The 22537-nt window shown below is 44.7% G+C and overlaps 1 gene segment (V, D, J or C); it reads left to right on the forward strand.

The window, feature by feature from the left end:
• Window positions 1–1200: 1200 nt before the first annotated feature.
• On the forward strand, window positions 1201–22195 carry LOC100540951 (T cell receptor delta constant-like). The segment is given in 5 exon segments: window positions 1201–1493; window positions 19507–19788; window positions 20456–20518; window positions 20967–21079; window positions 21477–22195. Coding segments are annotated over 5 exon segments (546 nt in total).
• The last annotated feature ends 342 nt before the right edge of the window (window positions 22196–22537 follow it).

The raw sequence follows: 22537 nt of genomic DNA on the forward strand, positions 1-22537 counted from the left end.
AGGCAGCAATCCTACTTTTTGCCTTACTTCTTCCACTCAAAGTTTTGAATGTCACCATTTTATGATCGCTGCATCCCAAGCTGCCCCCAGCCTTCACATCCCTAACGAGCCCATCCCTGTTGCAAAGAACAAAGTCCAGAAGCACCCACCACCCTGTTGACTTCTCCACCACCAGCATCAGAAAATTACCTTCAGCACATTGAGGAACCATCTGAACCACGAGTGCCTGGCCGTGCTGCTCACCTAACAGATATCTGGATGATTACAGTCCCCCATGAGAGCTCAGGATTGTGAGGCTACATCCAGCTGCTTGAAGAAGGCCTCACTGACTTCATCCTCCTGATCTGCAGTACACCCCCACAGCGATGTCACCATATCTACCCGCCCCTTAAATCTCACCCATAGCCTCTCCACATATTCTTCATCCTCCCTCAGGTGGAGCTGGATATGTTCCACTAATGAAGGAAGTAATTAAGTCTTTCCGCAGTTTGGTTTTGTTAGTTTATCTGGATTGAGTGGGCACAGTTGAGCCATCCCCATGCAGGGCCTCATACTTGATGTACAGAAGCACCTGGGGGGTGGAGCAAGGAGGGTTTTCATTTGCAGCTGTGAGCACAGATTTGCCTCCATCCACACCTTTCCTTTGCGTTCTTGTCTCCAGCCTGACAAGATTTTTCCTCATCCTGATGGGATGCAGGCTGTTTTGTGTTTCGTTTTTTTTCCTTTGAAATAACCTGTCCATGCATGGGTGAATTGTGATTTCCCCGCTCCTTCTGTTTGTCCCCCATTGCACTTTTTAATCTATATATTTTACCCTGTAGCTTCGCCACAAGGCAGAGCAGGTCGTCTACCTGCTCATACCCCACACAGCTGTTCTGGCTGTTCTAACAGCTGTGTCCCATCATCTTCTTGCCCCTTACGAAGCCTTCTCTTTTCACCATGTGTTGGTGCTTTGTGGCCCTGGAGTATGGTAGCAGCTTTTTGTCTTTGATGGGGGAGGAAGGATTTGATCGCATCTCACTCCCAGGGGAAAAAACCACCCTCCACACTATCAGGCCTTTCCCACTTACCTGTTTAAAGGGCAATAACTGCTTACAAAGACAGTTTGGGGAAATGCTTTGTAGCAGCCCCAGGGAGTTAACAGAGGTCCATGAGTTTCCTGTGCAGACTGAGAAATGTTCAAAAGGAAATGTGGCTTCCTCTCCTCACCCAAGACACCATCGACAAGCATAGAAAACTATTTGGTGTATAAAGTAACTGCAACTGCAAAGCGGCTGCTCAGAAGAGGCTGCAAACCTGTCTGGGGTTGGAAGGAAATCTGAGCCTTCAGCACCGGAGGACATTGGGCATTTCTCTTCTGCTTCAAGGAGAGGAAGGTCTGAGCCACTTGCAGCCCTGCTTCCTTGCCTCATCCTGCACCATGACAGTTCCTCTGGAGAAGCCTGCAATGCTACTCTGGCTGCTGGTCATCACCTTTGCTGCAGCCCCCAAAGGTGAGAGCCTCAGTTTTCCTAGGATAAAAACAGGGAAATGGGTTTTGTGCACTTCCCTCATGTATGGGAGCTGTTGAGTCACAGCCTGAACCACTGATTGATCACTTGAGGCAAGGACTAGGTGAGCTGTGGGAGCACAGCTGAAGGCAATTCACACGTGCAACAGGAAGGGGTGGAGTATCCTAGCTGTATACTTCTCTTCTAACTGTACACCTCACAAGGGCACATCCATTGCCCAGGACATGCATCCTTTCAGAACTACTTTTCAAGGGATTGTGGCCACTCAGCACCCTTCTTTTCTCCTGCTAGATCCCGTGTCCTGGCTCGATGGACATTCTGTCAGTTGTGACAAGCAACCCTGAATGTGGAGCACAGCATGTGAAAGTAGTAAGGGGCCTTTGGGGACTCTGCACCTACCCCCTGTTACTGTTTTCATGTGTTTTTGAAGAGTGAGCACTCAGGTAGGGCGCGTGAAGGGTGGAGCGGGATTGCCTCCAGGGCTGGTGTTCTCAGTGGCACTGGGGGTGCCAGAGGGGCCACAGACTCCCTTATGGTAGGCAAGAACTGGGCTCTTTTCCTCTCTGTGTCCCTCGTGGTTTAATTTCCCTTTTCTCTGTCCTCAAAGCAGTGAAATGATTGCATAGAAAATGGTGCTACTTAGCTTGTCCTGCTCAGCTCTGCTGGGAGGTGAAAGAGGTGAGAGCCCACGAGCAGGCAGGCCCAGGTTTTCTCTGCTCGCCTGACCTGCCACTGCCAAAGTCTAAATTCCACAACTTTTAATGAATGCTTGCGTGGATATAATCCCCCCTTTTCAGGTGGTGGAATGCTGCTGCAGCACAGAAGAGGGGGTTTTCTGAGATTTTCCTAAGCATGGATTAAGGGAAGACAATGCCAATAACTGCCCGAGGGAGCTGTGTAGGATCCCACTCTGAGCAACCTTGGGATTTTCTGGGGATGCAGCAAGAGCCCCATGCTTCTTGATTCTTTGAAATTCATGTGCAACTGGCAAACCAATTCCCCACGTGTCTGTACCCACCCCGTTCCCTGTGCTTATGATGTGAGTCCAGATGCTGCTGGTGATGGAATATTTGGGAGAGGGCTGGGAACTCCATGCACGCCTTCTTCCAGGACTCCATATTAATGTTTATAGATATGCCATGTCCATCAGCCACTGCCCAGACTCTAGTGCATCTCCTTCCTGAACAGTTCTTCGGATGGTGCAAAGAAAAAGGGTTCTGGAATGTCTGAGCAGACTACTGCTCCCAGGGAGAAGTCCTGGAGGTGTGCGCGCGCATGCACACACACACACACACACAAAGAAGAAAAGGAGAAGGAGGGAGAGAGAGAGAAGGAGGGAGAGAGAGAGAAGGAGGGAGAGAGAGAGAAGGAGGGAGAGAGAGAGAAGGAGGGAGAGAGAGAGAAGGAGGGAGAGAGAGAGAAGGAGGGAGAGAGAGAGAAGGAGGGAGAGAGAGAGAAGGAGGGAGAGAAGTCAATCTTCATACCTTCTCTGTGTCTTTTCAGGCACCCTTCCCCAAATAGAAATGGTGACATCAGGTCCCAAGGAAGGGACAGTTTCAGGATCACTCCTCCTCACCTGCACTGTAAAAGGAACACATCTGGATAGCCCTTACTATGACTGGAACTGTGTCCGTCTGAATCCAAGAGGGGAGTTGCAATTTCTAGGCTGGATCTATCCTTTTGGGAATAACACTGGCTATGCCCCATCCTTCCAAGATCGAGTCACCATCTCTGCAGATAAAGCCAAAAACAAGGTTTCCCTGCAGCTGCACACCCTTAGTGCCACAGATAGAGCCACCTACTTCTGTTCAAGACAGCACACCACGAAGCAGAGGGAGGGAGTGGCAACACAAAGAGTGAGAAGACTGCTGTGGTGATAGGGCTTCTCAAGGAAGCAGTTATCCGTACAAACTCTGTGAAATAAGATAAAGTCTAAAAGATCTTGAAACTACCAATCAATCCATGCATAACTGAATTTGAAGTAAAGTTTGACATTGTAAAAGAAGTTTGAAATTAAACTTCATGTATACATAACTCCCACAGGCAGTCAATCCAAGACTTTTACACAGCATAAACTTTTCATCTAATTCATAAAATACTGTCGTCCTCACCTCCACCCTGCTTTTCCTTCAATCCCAAGAGAGTAAGAAGTGTAGGCCACACTCAGCTCAGGGCCTCTCTCAAGGTGGGGATGTTGTGGAATTGTCATAGGGGCTGCAGTGCAAGGATTCTTCCTGTGTGCAGCACAAATTGCCTCACGCTGCCCGAGTATCCTTTTCCTCTGAAGAGGGATTGTACCCTTGCTAGGGAGGTAGGTCACTGTCATATCTCTAAGAATGGAATAGCAAGGGTGGATGTTTGCTTTGTCACATGCTAGATCTGGAAATTGGGCCTGATCAGAGTCAGTCTGCATTTTAAAAACCTCCAGCAGTAACACGCCAGCATTGCTTAGTCTTCTTTGGTGAGTCCTCCTCCAGTCTGCTTTCGGTGGCCTCTGCTAGCCTGGGGCACAGCTCAGCCAGTCACGAGAGATTTCTTATCTGTGTTGGCACTTGTTCCAGGGAAGTCATGAATGGCATCTGTTCCTCCACTGACTTCTGACAGATGGGGGAATGCAAGAGCATGAGATGTATTATGAGCACTCTGATGCCTGACTGACACTATTTGTGTCAGTTTTTCCTTTCTACAGAGAGACAGACATCCGGACAGTGCTCAGAGCCCACCCAGTGCCTCTGCATGAAAGCCACTATGGCAGGACTGGATTTTCCTTCTAATGCTCAAATATGTCCCATCTCGTTCCAGAAGCTTTTTCCCTGGAAGAGCTGATGACATTTTTCTAGGGAGGAAATGTTTTCTGGAAACCTCCTCCTTACCTACAACTCCTCTGAAGAGGGATTTTTTTTTCTTTGTGACACCAAGACATTGTGAGGTGCAGACTTTGTCAGGTGCCTGGGAATATCTACAAGACATAGCAGAATTTGATCTAAAACTGGTTTCATATTCTGTGACCTCTCCTTCCAAGGCCAGTTGCCACCATTACAAAGCCAAAAGCAAGGAATCCCTGCAGCTGCATGCATAGCCTTACAAACGCACTCTTTGCACAGTGGTCACACAAGGCTTTTGTTGTGAAAGGAGCCTTTGAGCAAGGGACCATCAGGAGGGAGGAAGGTGCCACTGGTAGCATGGAGGTGATAGAGAAGAGGAGGAAGGACAGGAGAGATTTTTTTTTTTCATTCTGGTTCTTGCAAAGAGGAGAAAACTAGCAAGAGGTTAGGCAATACGGTGAGAGAAAGAGAGTCATCCTGCCCTGCATAGCAGGGAGAAATGAAAGATATAGGGAATCACAGAATAGCCAGGGTTGGAAGGGACCTCAAGGATCACAAATCTCCAATCCCCTGCCACATGCAGGGCCACCATCCTTCATCTTTAATACCAGCCCAGACTGCCCAGTTCCCCATCCAACCTGGCCTTGAACACCTTCAGGGATGGACAGTGCATCCACAGCCTCTCTGGGCAGCTGTTCCAGCACCTCACCGCTCTCATAGCAAAGAACTTCCCCTGACATCCAACCTCAATCTTCCCTTCCTCAACAATCACCTCCCTGTCCCTGCTGGCCACCCCTCTTCTGATGGAGTCCAGGATCTCATTTTCTTTCTGAGCTGTAATCACACACTTCTGGCTCATGTTCAGTTTTTCATCCATCAGGACCCCCAGGTCCTTCACCGCAGGTCTGCTCTCAAGGACTGCTCCTTCCAGTCTGTATGGATGCCTGGGATTCCTCCGGCCCAAGTGCAAAACTTTGCACTTTGCTGTGTTGAAGCTCATCAGGTTCACCCAGGTCCACCTTTCAAGCCTGTTGAGGTCCCTCTGAATGGCATCCCTTCCTTCCACCGTGTCAACCGTACCACTCAGCTGGGTGTCATCAGCTAACTTGCTGAGGGTAAGGGAACATGGCTGGAGATGGGAAGCACCTTCCTTGGACAGTGCAGGAGAGCACTGGGGTTGGAGCTCCTTCTGAAAGGGAGGTACTATGCTCTGCTCTTGGACAAGTCCACACCTTGAGAAAGCTATGATAAACAATTGATGGTCATGTCAAAAAAACTAACAAGAGACAATGGCCAAAAGGTCAATTAAACTAAGGTGAGTTGGGCTTCGAGCCTTACTTCAGGCTCAGCTGGGCAATGTCAGCACCACACCTCAGTTCCACACTCTTTTAGCTGTATGGAAAAGCTCATCCTGTGCAGCATGGACAAAACTATACATAAACTCCTGCTCAATGCTGTGCAGAATCTCTGGATGGGCCATCTCACACCCTGCTACAGCAAGACTCTGCCTGTTACGTAGCACAAGCTTGAGCCCTTTTACGTGTTTCAGGAGTTCTCAGATCTGGACCCACAGCACTCCTCACCTTTAACTTCAAGACCTGACAGTGACTGTCTTTAGATCCCGCTGGATTTCTCCTGTCTGAGTCTGGTTCTTGAAGTAAGGAATGGATGAGCAGGCAACAAACGAGAATGAAGATAGGCTGAAGAGCCAGGTCCAGAGCGTGGTGATCAATGACAAAATCTATTTGTATGTCAGTCAGTGGCAGTGCATCACTGGGACAAATACTGGGTCCAGTCCTGTTGATCTCCATTAATGATCTGGGCGGTAGGCAGGTCTCAGCAAGTACCTGATGACACAAAACTGGGAGGTACTGGAAGGCTACGATGGTGTCTCCCTTGAGCCTTCTCCTTACTGAACAAGCCCAGCTCTCTCATCCTTTCTTCATAGGAGAGATTTTCAAACCCTCTGATAATCTTTGCGGCACTCCTCAGGATCCATTCCAATAGTTATATGTCCTTTTTGTGCTAGGAGCCCCATACCTGGGTGCCATACTTCAGATGGAGCCTCACTAAGCCTTCTTGAATATTACTAAAGCCACTGAGCACACTCTGGCTGCAACCATTCAACCAATTCCTTAATCCACTGAACAGTTTACAGTTCAAATCCGTATCTTCCCCAGTTCAGAAACACAAAGGTGGTGTGAGTCCATATCAAAGGACTTGCACAAGTCAAGATAGATGACATCAGTTGCTCTTCTTTTGTCCTGATCCTTTCACTCCATCATAGAAGGCCACCAAACTGGTGAAACACAATTTGTTCTTACTGAAGCCATGCTGACTATCTCAGATCACCTCATTATCTTGCACGTACCTTAAGAGAGCTTCCAGGAGGATCTGTTAGATGATCTTCCCAGGCACTGACGTGAGACTCATCAGTTTGTAGTTTAATGGATCATCCTTTCTACCCTTCTTATTAATAGGAGTGATGTCTCCTTTTTTTCCTGTTGCAAAGAATTTCACCTGGCAGTCATGACTTTTCAAATATGAAAATAGATTGGCAACCACATCATTCAGTTCCTTCAGGACCCTGGGATGTGTGTCATCAGGCCCCATGGCCTTGTACACATTCAGTCACATCAGGTGGTCTCAAACTTGTTGGAAGAGACTTTGGAGATCATCAAGTCCAACCATCACTTCATCACCACCATGACTGCTAAACCATGTCCCTCAGTGCAACATCACACATTTCTTGGACAGCGCCACCTCCCTTAACCTGCTCCAATACCTTGCCACTCTTTTTGAGAATAGATTTTTCATAACATCCAACCTGAAGCTCCCCTCACACAACCTGAGGCCATTCTATCATTAGACACCCAGGAGAAGAGGACAACATCCACCTCACTGCAACCTCCTGTCAGGGTTGCAGAGAGCAACAAGATCTCTTCTGAGCCACTTCTTGAGACTAAACAGTCCCAGCTCCCTCATAAGACTTGTGCTCCAGACACCTCACCAGCTTCATTACCCTTCTTTGAACACTCTCTCCAGGGTCTCTCCAGGTCTTTCTTGTAGTGAGGGTCTCAAAACTGAACTCAAGGTACAGCTCCATCAGTGCCAAATACAGAGGGATGATCACCTTCCAAGTCCTGCTGGCTGCACTATTTTAATACAAGCCAGCGTGTCATTGCCCTTCTCAGTCACCTGGGCACACTGCTGGCTCATGTTTAGCTGGCTGTTGACTACCACCATGTATTATCAGTGAATACACAGGTATTATAATTAAGAAATATATAAGAGAGTTTGGCTAAGCAGGTTATTACACCAAAAAGAATAAATAGAGGGCTTACCCTTGTCCTGGGCTTGCTAGAAAACTCCAAGAGAAGCAATCTCCAGAAGAGATCCTTCCCCAGTGGCAGTCAGCTCTTCAATGGGTCTAGGAGAGGTGCAGCCAGGCTCCACTCCTTCTGGTAGCACAGAAGAATGAGTCTCCCAGGGCAGACTCACTGCTCATCTCAGGTGGACAATCAGAGGTTCAGGCCATGATTCAGCAGTTCCCATACACACCTCCAGATCTTTTTCTGCCACTCAGCTTTCTAGCTACTCTGCCCCTAGCAATGCATAGAGTTATTGTGACTAACATGAAGGACTCAGGCACCTCGTCTTGTTGAAGCTCATACAATTGGCCTTAGCCCATTGATTCTGCCTATCTAGATCACTCTGTAGGGCCTTCCTACCACCAAAGAGTTTGACGCTTCCTCTCATCTTAGGTGTCATCTGCAAACTTACTCAATCCCCTTGTCCAGGCCATTGTTAGACATAAGAAATAGTGCCAGTCCTGTACAATTAACGAATATACAGATGTTCAGGTATAACAGAGAGCATGGCTATGATGTTATTAAACCAAAGCAGGAAACAGAAATAATAGGTACACTCACCCATAACCTGGGCTTGTGCAGGAAACACCAGTGGAGCAGATCACCTGAGAGATCCTTCCCCACTGGCAGTCAGCTCTTAAATGGGGTCTAGGAGAGGTGCAGCCAGGCTCCACCCCTTCCTGCAGCACAGGTGATTTGCCTTCACCTGTGCTCCCGTGGCTGACTCATTGCTCACCTCAGGTGATCAATCAGAGGTTCAGGCCATGATTCAGCAGCCCCATGCACTCCACCCCTTCACGGTGTGAACCAATGATTAGGTTGACTAAAGGATGAGCTTTCCCTAATACAGAGATCCAATACACCATGACGCTTATACAATTTCATCGCGACACATGTTGGTAAATTTCAAGATGAGTGAACGTTGATATCCTTTTATGGGCCAGTGCTTGATGATGTTACTGGAGACATGCAGTTGTGAGGTGCAGGTCTGTCCTATGTTTCATCATCCCACGTAGACCGTCACCAGGTGTTACACGTGATCTGACAGTAACACAGAGATGTTTTTGATGACATTTCATTTCTTCCGGTGATCCTGAAGGCTCAAAGACTCACAGGGAGAAATACAGATGTTTCAGAGGTACCAAGAGGGGAAGGTCTGCCCTCCAGGGCAACATACAGGCCGTGTTTCTATCCTGGGTCAACACTTCCGCTTGTACAGGGGCGCGTCCTGGCCGCCTGTACCACACTTTCTGACTGGATGTCTGTGGCTGCATAATAATATCAGGCACCAAAGGGGGTGTCCTGATCTGCCATAGGGACATGATGGGAGTCCCTTTAGCAATGAAGATCAGAGTGTTGACCACAACATCAGTTGGCCATGTACCTATTACTGGAGGGACTACTGAGCCTCCCACCTCCAACAATCTCCCCCAAGGTGCAAGAAGGCCACACCACTTGGGTCCTACCTGCACCTTTCAAGGCCATTTTATTCTATTCTGGGTGCCAGATCTAAATTCTCAGGGGCAGGGAGCAGAAGATTATTTTCATTACCAACCGGGGGTCTTATCTGATGATCAGTGCCCATAATTTGGATCCTAAGCAGGGTGGCCCATGTTGTCTGCAACATTCTCAGGGCACTGGGTCTGCCATCTCAGGGTCTTTCATTCAGGTCCCGCAAGGTTTCATACAGTCTTTTTGTCCACCCCTGCAGGGACTGCGGGTCTGTCTTCAGGGCAGCCTTAAGAATACCATTATAACGTTCGATGAGGCCTGCCCCCGTTGGATTATATGGCAGGTGGAATTGCCATTTGATGTTATTTTCTTTTGCCCAGCGCTGTATCTCTGCACCCGTAAAATGAGTTCCTTGGTCGCTCTCGATGACTTGAGGTGTCCCGTAGGCAGACATCAGTTTCATGATTGCCTTGATGGTATATGCGTGGTTTGCTGTCGGCACTGAATAGGCCTGCAGTAGCCTACTTGCAGTGTCAACACAGGTCAGGGCATATCTCACCTCCTCAGACCGAGGAAGGGGCCCGATGTAGTCGACCTGCCATCGCTGGAGAGGATTATGTCCTCTAGCAAGATGGGCTGTTGTTTCGGGCAGCGGTCTCAGTCTCATCTTTGAGCAAGTGTCGCAATCCCGGCATGCCTGGACGATGTCAGGTAGCTGTATGGGCAGTCCCCATGCTTTAGCAGCTGCCCACATTGTCTTTTGTCCCACATGCCGTAGCTTCTGATGTAACCAACGGGCGATGTTCTCGGATGGTGAATTCTCAATCCATCGAACTCGGGCCAGCGTGTCGGCTTCATCATTTCCCGGTGACCGTAGGGGCTGATGACCAGAAACATGGTAGACACGTACAGTCCTGTGTTTGACTGTATTCCATATGTCTGACCACATGTCCTTGCCCCAGATCGGCTGGGTATGGATAGTGCATTCCATCCATCTGTGTACCAAGCAGCTTCAGGGATAGGGTATTTTCTCTCCTGAATGGGACTCTTCTGCGGTGGAGTGACCAGTATTTCTCTTGGTGCATCACTGTGATACATTACCGGATCTTCTGGAGTTCTTCTTTCAAAGGGGATGAAGACAGACTGCTCCTTGGGCTGAGATAGGTGACCCATCGTGCCACTGTTTGTGTTTGGGCCACCCCTGTCTTAGGAAGGTGGGTCAGATCTTTCACCCACCCCTGAATCAGCAGAGTGGTCTTGACTATAACTTCAGCTGTTTGAGTTATTGGCTCTACTGCCTGCAATGCCAATAGCTGTTTTTCAATCACACTGTATCTTTCTTCTGCTCCGTGCCAAACCTGAGACCAGAAACCAATGGGGATCCGAACAGAACTCTGGCGTTGCCACAGGCCCCAACCAAAGCCATCTAGAGTGATGTGAACATCTAACTCGGATGGGAGGGTAGGATCAAATATACCCAATGCCTGGGCTTGTTTAACTGCCAGTTTCGCCTGTTGAAAAGCGTCCTGTTCTGTTTTCCCCCAGTCCCAAAGCTGCCCCTTTTTTGTGAGTCTATACAGTGGCCTTAGCAGCTGCCAAGTGGCCAGGTGAGGTACAAAGGAAAGCCAATAACCCAATATACCTAGAATCTCTTGCAGCTGCTTCGATGTTGTAGGGACTTGGAACGCCTGAACCTTATATTTTCCTGACCAAACCACCCCCAGGAATTTTACAGACAGGCTGGGACCTTGCACCTTTTGGGGATTTATTGCCCATCCCGTCTGTTGTAAATAGGCGGTTAATGAATCCGCCGCCTGTCCTACTGCCTCCAGTGAGTCGGATGTCAGCAGGAGATCATCAGTATAGTTATACAAGTTAACATTATCAGATTTTTCCAGTCGGCCAGATCACGCGCCACTAGATTGTGACAATACGTTGGTGAATGCACGTACCCGTGGCAGGACCTGAAAGGTCCCCATGTGAATGCAAACTGATCTTGCGATTCCTCAGCAATTAGGATACTGAAGAATGCATTTGCTAAATCTAGGACACAATGATAGGTTTTTATATCCCTGCTCAATGTGTCCATTAGGGAGGCAATATGGGGTACGGCCGCATGAATAGGCGGCGTGACCTTATTTAATTCCCTATAATCTACTGTCATTCTCCATGTGCCATCCAACTGGCCATATGGGGGAATTATATGGGCTTTGGGCAGGTCGTATAAATGCCCACTTTTTCTAATTCCTGCACCATTTTTGATATTTCATCCTGCCCACCCGGGAGTCTATACTGTCTCACAGTAATCCGGCGTGGTTACGGCAGGCAAATTGGCCCATGTTTCGCATGGCCTCTTAATATTGCCTGCACCGCCTGGATACTGATACATCTCTGTCGGAGTCTGAACTCTCCCACGGTTGTCTGGAGAGCCAGACCGCATAGAATATCTATGCCCAAGATGTATTCCTGGTCTATTCCTGGGGCAATAGATACCTTATACTCCCAGGGTGGGAGACGCCCAACTCCCAATTTTAACCATGTTTGGGTGACAGGAATAGTTTGTCCCCCAAAACCACCAATCATCACTCTGTCTCCATCAAATTTGTTTGGATCTCTGTAAATGATTGATGTTTCTGCTCTAGGGTCCACTAATGCTATAACTCTCTGAATATTTTTTCGGGACCAATACATCGTTAATTCTACATAGGGCCTCCGGTCCTGTCTGGAGGCCCTAGGGGGACTAACATCCCCCGTCACGCCATGAACTGTGCTAGGGCCAATTCTTTTGCTTCCGATGGCTCAGGCATCGTGGCCCGAGACACCTGAGGTGTTTTTTTTTTCCTATTAGGGACAATGAAATCTTCTAGGTTCCATGTTGTTCTTGGTATTCTCTCTATAACCCTTACCCTTGGTTTCTTAGGGTAGTTTTGAAATTTTTGATTGTCCTTCAGTTGTCTTCAAAGCTGGAGAAGGACATGGTTGGGCTGGCCGTCAATCTTAGCATATTTAGCAAAATTTATTTTCCTGATCAGTGAAGTTGGTTGATTCAGGAGTCTGGTCATCATGTATTGAAATGTTACAAACGTGACCTATTGGAAGATGCAGAATTGGTTTCTTCCCTGTTTATATGCCAAGTTCTTGCTCCAACTTTTCGATACAGTCTTTCAAAAGTATTATTCCTCATTTCCACATGATTTAAAGCATTTAATAGTGGCCATGCCACCATGGAAGCAGCCCATTGTCTTTCTTTCATGATCAGTATGTCCTTGCTAAGTCCCTGAAAGTAATCCGCCATGCGATATGGGGAGATGTTTCCCATAACACGTAAGGGACCCCATTTTTCAATGATGACTGGTAGTTCATAATAGAGAGATCCCACAAATCCTGGGATCTGCCCTGGAATCATTTTATCTAGGGGGGTAATGTTCTCCCCCTTGACCCATTTAAAGAAATTCCATAGGAAGGACATAATGTAAACTTAATATATTTGGTCTAGCTTGCCACGTGTACAATTAATGAATATACTGATGTTACGGTATAGCAGTGTGCAATTAATGAATATACAGATGTTCAGGTATAACAGAGGACTTGGCTACGATGCTATTACACCAAAGCAGGAAACAGAAATGATAGGTAAATTCACCCATAATCTGGGCTTGTGTGGGAAACTCCGGTGGAGCGGATCTCCAGAGAGATCCTTCCCCACTGGCATTCAGCTCTTAAATGGGGTCTAGGAGAGGTGCAGCCAGGCTCCATCCCTTCCTGCAGCACAGGTGAATTGCCTTCACCTGTGCTCACCTCAGGTGATCAATCAGAGGTTCAGGCCATCATTCAGCAGCCCCATACAAGTCCCAGTACGAGGAACATCACTGGTGACCAATAGCCAAATGGACTTAACTCCATTCACCATCACTCTCTGGGTCTGGTCACCCAGCCAGTTTTTAACTCAGCAGAGTCCAGCTGTCCAAGTCACAGGCTGCCATCTTCTCCAGGAGAATACTGTGGGAGACAGAGTCAAAAACTTTGCTAAAGTCTAGGTAGGTTACATCCACAGCCTTTTCCTCATCCAGTATGTGAGTCGCCTGGCCAGAAAAGGTGATGAGGTTGGCCAAGAAAGACGTGCCTTTTGTGAACCTATGCTGGCTAGACCTGATCCCCTGTTTGTCCCACACATGCTTTGTGATCTCACTCAAGATGATCTGCTTCATGACCTTCCTCAGTACTGAGGTCAAGCTGACATGTTTGCAGTTCCCAAGATTCTCCATTCAACCCTTCTTGTAGATGGGCATGACATTCACAAGTCTCCACTCACTTGGGACCTCCTAGGTTAACCAGGACTGCTGATAGATGATGGAAAGTGGCTCGGCAATCGCTTCTGTCAGCTCCCTCAGTACTCTTGGGTGAATCCCATCTGGTCCCATGGACTTACATTAATGCATCTTTTGTTAACATTTACTACTGTGGCCCGATTAAGATCTAATTTGCTTTAATTTGCTAATATTCTAGCAATATCCTTCTACTCTTCCTGAGCTGTCTGCCCCTCCTTCCAAAGGTGGTGAACCTTTTTGGTGAACCTTTCTTTTTTTTCCTGGAATCTCAAGGAAAGCTCCCTCTTCTGCCAGATCAGTCTTCTTTCCTAATGGCTCATCCTGCAGCACACAGAAATGGTCTGCTCCTGCATCTTTAAGATATCCTTCTTGAGGAATGCCCATCTTTCCTGGATCCCTTCAGGACTGACTCCCAAGAGACTCTCCCAAACAGTATCCTTAAAAGTCCAAAGTCTACCCTCCCGAAGTTGAAGGTAGCTGTCCCTCTTCCTAACTTCAACAAGAACAGAGAATTCTGTCATTTAGTCATTGCTATGCCTAAAATGGCTTTCAGCAACCATAACTCCCAGCAATCCTTTGTTTATAACCAGCAGGTTTAGCAGGGCACCTTACCAGATATGACAGAAAGTTATCTCCCGCATATTCCAGGAACCTCCTAGATTTTTCCTCTCCATTATATTGCATTTCTAGCAAATGGCTGGCAAATTGAAGTCCCCTTTGAGAACAAGGGCTAGCAATTGTGTGACTTCTGCCAGCTGCTTATAGAATTCTTTGTCTGTCTGTTTATCCTGCCTGGATAATCTGTCTATAACAGACTCCCACCAAGATTTCAGTCTTGGCCTTCCCTCGATCCATACCCATAAGGACTTGACTATATCACTGCCAGTGCTGAGCTCAACAACATCAAAACACCCCCTAACACAGCTTCTGCACTCACAGCCCCACCTCTCCTTCCTTGTCTATTCCTCCTATAGAGCTTTTGGCCCTCCATTGCAGCACTCCAGACATGGGAATGATCCCACCATGTTCAAGTGACAGTGATCAAGCCATAGTTTTTCTGCTGCACAGAGGTTCTAGTTTCTGTTTGTTGCCCAGGTTGCATGCACTGGTTTACAAGCACTTCAGCTGGGCTGCTGGTCTCACCCCTGACCCTGGAATGCTGCCCCTAGGCTCATCTCTAGTGAGCTGGTTTCATCTCCTCCTCCTAGTTCAAAGCCTTGTCAATGAGCCCCACCAACTCCTGGCCTACAATTCTTTTTCCCATTTGAGAAAGGTGAACCCCACCTGTTGCCAGTAGGTCTCGTGCTGTATAAACACCCCATGACAGAGAAACAAAATTCCACTGATGGCACTAACCTGTTAGCCAAGTATTGACCAGGTGGATTTTCCTGTTCCTTTCTAGAGTAGTCCTGATACGTAAGACAAAATTTAACTGACAGATAACGTGTTTGGATACAGGTGGTCTCTGGCGTAAAGAAAATATCCTACTGTCAATCTTTGGAAGTTTATTGAAAACATACCAATAATCTATTTCTTTGAGTGAAAAGGGTTCTGACATGCAATTTCACAAAGTTGGGACAATGTTTCAGTGGGAGAAGCATATCTACCGCATCTTTTATCTACCATATCTCTTTTTATCTTTCATATACTTTTATCTACCATAAAAGTGATACTGGCATTGTTATTTTTAATTTATGGCAATTGCTCTGTGGTTTGACTATCCAGCAACAAAAAAACAGAGAGAAAGACAAAATGCAGCATTCAAAAGACATCAAAGAGAGGATGTCAGCTGGTACTGAAATGAAAACAAAGGTTTTTGTATGACTGTTCATTACTGTGTGGACTAGGTATCACAGTGATTGAAGGGAGCTGAACCACCAAACACAAACTGATTTCCTGGAGAGCCTGATAGTGTAACATATTTCACTTCTTCACAGTCTCGACGAACAAATTTGAGTCTGATAATGTTTCAAGCTATGGGACAATCACTGCATGCCATGTCGCTTTATCTTGTACTCAAATATGGATTTGGGTCTCATTTCATTTTGAACACTGAATTATTAGCTCCAAGTCAGCCGGCAGGGTTTCCATCTAACTTAGTTATTGTGCCCCATTTGTAGCCATTAGAGAAAGAGCCTGGAGCTGGACTTAATGACCCTCGTGGGCTCCTTCCAACCCTGTCCAACCAGCACTCCTGCACAGATCCTTCAAGAACCACTACGGCATCTCTGTACGCCCAGCACCCCTGTCTGGATGCCAGTCCTGCCTTGCAGCACACACAAATGTAAGAGAGTCATAAGCAGCTGAGGGGGTCAGCACAGCTGTTGATCACTTGTGAGCAGTTCGTCGATATCTTTAAAAGCCACCATGCAATAAATCACAGACTTATTTATTTTTAATACAGTTCGTTTACATATTACATAAGCATTCTTTTGTTTTATTGTTTTAAGCCGTACCTGTGGAATGGAGAATCTCATCACACCTACACACTGAAGAATGTATATACATGAAGTTTATCTTTCCCTGAACATTATGTTTCACACAACTCTCCAGAGGCAGGTGGTTGGAAAGGTGCAGAATCTGACCATCATGCACAATTTGATTAATTTGCTTCGTACCATCCACACCAAAATACTTATTTAATAGCTCCTCCCATCGTATAATTTAACTACCAAATGAACTCTTAGCAAATACATGGCTTCCTAAGGTACTAAATTACCCTTAGCCCTGGGCCATCCAGAAAGATAACTGTTCTAAAAGCCCAGAATGAGAACATTCCTCTTCTTTGTCGCCAAAAATGAATATAAATTAATAAGTGAATAAATAAACAAATACTCCAAGGTGAGCATACAAACACTTCTGAAACCCCATATAGTTTTGCTAATTGTTGTAGAATCATACTTACACACCTTTTGATTTTTAATTAGGCTGAAATCTGTGAGTGTTCCCAGGGACACATTATCATCCTGCAGGTCCCAGTCAGGTCCAAATCCCCCCTTTTGACCCTGCTGCAGGTTGTTATTTCTTTGTGTGGTGTACGTAATACAAGTACCACATATGATGTATGACTGTCTGTCTCATCTGAATTACTGTGAAATGAAAGGGAAGGAAGAGGCACTTTTTGCAATGAGGTATTTCACTGTGTGGAGAACTTGGTGTAGCACAGTGGTACAAACACTCTAGGACTTAATGCAAAAACCTGAGACTGCAAAAGGAAGCAAACATCTCAAAGAAAGAAAAAATTGGAAGTATTGAAGGAGAAAACTGCACAGTTCCTGTGAGCTTTTATTCTGGAAGTATACTGCTTCTTGAGCAAGCAAAAGAGAAGAGAAAATGGTTTTAAAAGATTTGGCATGCATCAAGTTGTTTGAAATCACTCTACTACAAAAACATTGTTATCTTCACTCACCATTTTGTAGAGATTCCATGGCATTCCATTCACAGATCCTTTGGAGTAGCTGTAATTTCATTCTTTGATTTAATACACCTTAGACATGTGGTGAGAAAAGTGTTTTTTTGACTATGAAGAAATACTGTGGCAACAGACAAGCTCGTATTTGGAAGTGGGATCACCTTCTCAGTTGAATCAAGTAAGTTCCGCTTGTATTTACTACTAATTCTTCATTTTGGGGTGGACAAAGGCATAGTGGGATATTGTGGTTTGAGTTTTCTGCTTCTCGGGATCTCTCGAATACATACTTTCCAACCAAGGTGTCTGGGTCCTGTCTTCACCTGACAAATCCTTTCAGGAGCAACAATATTGGTTTCTTAGCTGTGTGCATCAGCATTGCTCCACAGATCTCCAACCCCAGCCCTCCTCACCCTTCAGTACCTGCACTATTTTGTTTAACACTGCATTAATTACACCCAGCGGGGATGATATTCTGTCCTAGCTTTAGTATGAGGTAAAAGTTGTTTTTTTTTCATTTGTGTAAAACTAAGGTGCATAGAAAGGAGAAGGGAGATGTAAAGTGCTTCAGGAGAAAAGAGGTCTTATGGAAAGGCAGGACATACAGGTTTTAGCAATAACTGCTTGAAATGTGAGAAAACACTGAATATTTGGAATGCCACTCTCCAAAAGGAAGTTTTTGTAAGGATATTCCTCTTCAACAGCCTTTGTGTGGGAATGTCAAAATTAGGACAACAGATGAGTTTATTGGGTTAATTTCTATTGTCCTAAAACATTCAGTTGTGTACCACCGCCCTCCACTTGCCCTCTGCTCTGTCCTGATTCACATACCTCATTTCAATGCTCCCCATGGTTTCCAGATACTGAAATAATTGCCCAATGGCATTTTATAACCCTGTAGAGACCTGGTCTCTAGCACCTCCAGGATCAGGACACCCACAGCTCTCTGGGCAGCAGTGCCAAGACTTCACCACCCTCTGAGTAAAACATTTCTAACATCTAAACTAAATTTCCCCTCTTTTATTTTAAAACCGTTTCTGCTTGTGTAAAAAGTTGGTCCTCCTCCTGTTTGTGAGCTCCCCTCAAGGCCTGGAAGGCCGCAGTGAGGTCCCCACAGCCTTCTCTTCCTAGGCTGAACACCCCCAACTCCTCAGCCCGTCTCCATAGCAGAGGTGCTGCAGCCCTCAGAGCTTAAACATTTGAGCTGCCAGGGAACCGTGGGTTAGCTGGTCCCTAATGGATGAGAGCTAAGAATGATAGCATAGCCAGAAGACTACCAGCCAGAACTTGTCCCACTGAACGAGTAGGTTAGGCTTGGGTGCCCAAGATATGAATTGAGGTCAGTTCTCAAGTCAAAGCCCAGATCAATAGGGTCCATAGCAACGTAGGATCATAGAATCACTGAACTGCTTGTGTTGGTAGAGACCTTAAAGATTATCTATTTCCAACAACCCTGACATGGGCATGGTCAGCTCCCACTGAATCAGGTTGCTCAGTGCCCCATCCAACCTGGTTGTGAACACTTTCCAGCATGGGGCATCCACAACTTCTCTGAGCAACTTGTTCCAGTACTTTACCATTCTTATCATGAAAAATTTCTTCCTAATATCTAAGTTAAATCTACAGAGTTTTTTACTTTTAAGCCATTACTCCTTAACCTATCACTACACTACCTGATCCAGAGTCCCTCTCCAGCTTTCCTGTAGGTCCCTTTTAGGTGCTGGCAGGCTGCTATTACATCTCCCCACAGGATTCTTTTCTACAATAACCTTAACTGTCTCAGCCTCTCTTCATAGGAGAATTGCTCCTGCCTCCTGATCATTCTTATGGTTCTTCTCTGGACTCACTCCAATAGGTCCTACTTACATTGGGAGCCCCAGAGCTGTATGCAGTATTCTAGGTGGGGTCTTACAAAAGATTCCACATCCAGACATACGCTGTGATACTGTAGGAGCTGTAGTGTAGGTGCAAACGAAGCATTTATAACCTCAGCTTAAACCAGCTCACGCATGAAAGAGACATGAATCAGCTCCAAGTCACAGCAGCTGAACTTCCAGGATAGGCAATATATATGAATAGGTAAGGAAATCTTTTCCAGAGTGGGTTTAAGCATTCCAGAGACATCTTGTTTTTCTGCTAGATTTTCATAGTAATGGTAGGGATAGCCTTAACTGAAAGCTTATATGCTTAGTTGCAAGAATGCATTATGGATTTCCTGGAGACTTGTTTCTTTTGAAGGAACAGACAGAGCGAAGACAGAGTAAGTGGGTTACGTGAAATGGCACTAAACTACTCTATTAGATGACGGAGTTTTTTCTTTAGGATAGCTCCACGTTATGCCATGAAAAGATCTCATAACTTGGTAATCTCTCTGGAGCTCAAGTGATTAAAATTATCAGTCAAAATCCCACAGTTATGCTCCTTTTCTGTCTTTTATCTGCTCCTTGGGAAATAGAAGAAAACTGTAAGCACAGAAAGACACTCAGCTGTCAGAGGACAAACATAACTGAACCGTGTCTGACTGCAGATGAGTTAGCTCATCTGCAGAGTAGCTCATCTGGAAGAGTATGCAGAAGATAAAATTATCACAGAATTATGTTTCTTTTTCAGAAAGACAAGAAGATTCTACACCAGATGTCATTGCAATTAAATCAAAGGAATGCAAACAATATGGCAATGTATCGTACATAGCTTGTTTGGCAAGAACGTTCTACAAGAACATCAGTCTTGATGGGCCCAAGGGTGTCATTGCGTATGATCTGAAGGAACCTATTCTCACATCAGAGGGGATGTACAGTACCTTGAAAGTAGTTGGCATAGAACCAGATACAGAAGGGACCTGCAAAGCTGTGCAAAAGGGGAACAAGACAGTAGCGAGCACAGTCCCACCAGGTACAAACACAAACTGATTCTGTTAGATGACTCTTCCAAAATACTTTCTTGTTCTTTGAGAATTTAACAGCAACAAGTTGGGTACAGTCAGAAAGATGTTTAGGAGCTTAGTTAGGTGGAAATTAGATATTCAGAAGAACCCAGAGTAGATTATCTTAATTCAGCTTTGTAAGCACCTAGAGTTTTCTTCTCAAAACACAAAGAGGAAAAACAACCAACCAAACAACAAGAGCAACAACAAAAAACACCAAGCAGAAGCCAAAACCAAAACCCTTAGTGTTTGGGTGCCTACTTTTATCTAAAGCAAAAAAGTTCAAGTCATGAGTATATGTATAACAGTAGAAAGTCTGAGATAACATATGAAAACAAAAAGAAGTAAGAAGTTTGATTTTTTGCTCTAAATCTTATGGTTATTTTGATTTTTTATTTTTCTTATGGTAAAGTGCATTTCAGAAAGGAGACAAAATTCTCAACAACCTGACGGATTTTTCTAGCAATCACATGTAATCAGCTAGTATTTCTCTTGATATTAAGTTCAGAATTAATTACCTACCTTTCATCTGATACTCTAATTCTACTGCTGGGAAACAGTGTGTAGGTGTGTTTTGTGTAGTTCCTGTTCATCTGGTTTAGAAACAGTTTATAATGTCTCTCCATCATTCAACAGAAGAGAAAGATGAAGAACTAGTGGCAGAGAATGCTTGCAACTTTACAGATGCCTTTAAAAAAGGTTAGTTACCTCAAACAGTAATATTGTCAATGCACTTTACCGGGGATTCAGTAGTAACATATGAAAATGGTACAGAAATGTCTGAATTGTAGATACTGGTTAAGCAAGAAGTTTCACTCATTGTGGATTCAGAAAAAAGACATGAAAAAAATGCTGCTTCTGGTGCAAAAATGTCAGATTACTTTACTGAGGAATAACATGCCATTTCAAGTTAACAGATTGATAGATGACAAATTTCATTGGGGATCAATCAACAATGGGGATCAACCTCTTCACCAAGCAGGCATCTCCTCCTCCTGTCCCTGAATACATTCCTTTGCCATCTTTCCCCCTTTCATCTATGATGTGTGAATTTTCATTTAGTTATTTATTTGGGTAATGTGAGACCGCAATCGCTTACATCGTTGTTTTTTTTTGTTTTGTTTTTTGTTTTTTTTTTCCTCTCAAGATGTCAAAATGGAGAAAATGAACATGCTGTTCATGGTTGTTTTGGGTTTGAGGGTCCTGCTGACAAAATGCATCGCCTTCAACATGCTCATGAGTATCTGTTCATATTCTGAGGTAGGAAATACATCATTCAGTTCTTGGGAGCATAGGAATCAGGTGAAGGAACTGCAGATCAGTTGGCTTTGCATCCTTCTGTAAACCCACTACAAGTTATATCTGCTTTTCCATCTTCCACTGAACTATTCAATGTTTTCAGTGACTGATTAATTGGCTGCTAGATCAAGCTAGTCCCAAGTAGCTCAGATTATATCAGAGATAGAACACAAAGTCTGGAGAAAAGTCCAGATCAGCATGGACTGTAAGGGAATAATCCCCAAACACAACAAATTTGAAAATGGGAAGGAAAACAAGGGAGGGAGAATTCTGAAGAATAGGTATACAAAATGACCCAAAAGATTATCCCATCCATTCCAAATTAACAAATCTCTTTAAACAAATGTTTCTCTTTCAGGTACTAGGTAAGTGAGCCAGCAGGGGGCTGAAGAAGAGAAGGAGATAATACATAGCAGTATAATTCAAACTCTATGGCTCAACTTTGCTCATAATAACCGTCTGAAGAAACAAAGAAGCACCCCCCCCATTCCCAGTTCCTGTAGATTTGATTAAGTCCCATCACTTCATCAAGGTGTTCTTCAGTTAACATCATCTGAAAGCTATCGTAAACTGTTAATACTGCCAAACTCTTGCTTTTTTTCAGTTCCATTTACTGTTAAAACAACAATTTTTTATTTCTTATTTCCATATGAATTTTCCTTCATCCTTATGCTAAGCATGAATACTTTATTTTCTCACATCTCTTACTTTATCCACTGCATTTAAGTATCCAAATATCCTAGTTTTGAAAGTGTTAAAACTGAGCTATCTTACTTACTATGCTTTAAAAATAACATCTCTAATCATATTGCATTACTGTCTACAGAAGCAATGCCACACTGTTTAGGGATACCTAAGCATAGAGGAAATATTGTATGGTACTAATTTTTAAAGACTTAACTAGTGGTAATTTTCTAGCGTATGTAATCTCTATTGATCTCTACTGGACCTGAAAGAACTCACTCTAGTCAGATCTATAGTAGGACTTTCATTTGTTTCTCTTCTTCAGAACATTTTTCTCTTTGTTAAATATATGGATGCAGCATTTTAGGTTTCCTTAATAAAGGTCAAAATAAAGTTTTATTACGTTGAAGTGTTGTATGGCTTCCACAATGTTTTTACTTTTGAAATCAGGTGGAAATTGATATTTAGCTGATGGTATTTAATGGATATATAGTTGATATTCAACTGTCTTTTCCTGCGACCACTGAAAATTAGAAAATCATCTGTTGTAAGATACACTTCCCTTAGATTAAATTCATCTTTTTTGGGTTGCTTTTTTTTTTTTCCCCAGACAGTTAGATAGAAACTGCTTGCAACACCTGAGAGACTTCAGGAGTAAGAAATCTGACTCAACTGGGTTTAAATTAATTTCAATTATTCGTGCCTCTTTCAAATTTCACAGCTCAAAATTATGGA

The sequence above is a fragment of the Meleagris gallopavo genome, chromosome 12 (genome assembly GCF_905368555.1).
Source record: "Meleagris gallopavo chromosome 12, MGAL_WU_HG_1.1, whole genome shotgun sequence".
NCBI classification, from domain to species: Eukaryota; Metazoa; Chordata; class Aves; order Galliformes; family Phasianidae; genus Meleagris; species Meleagris gallopavo.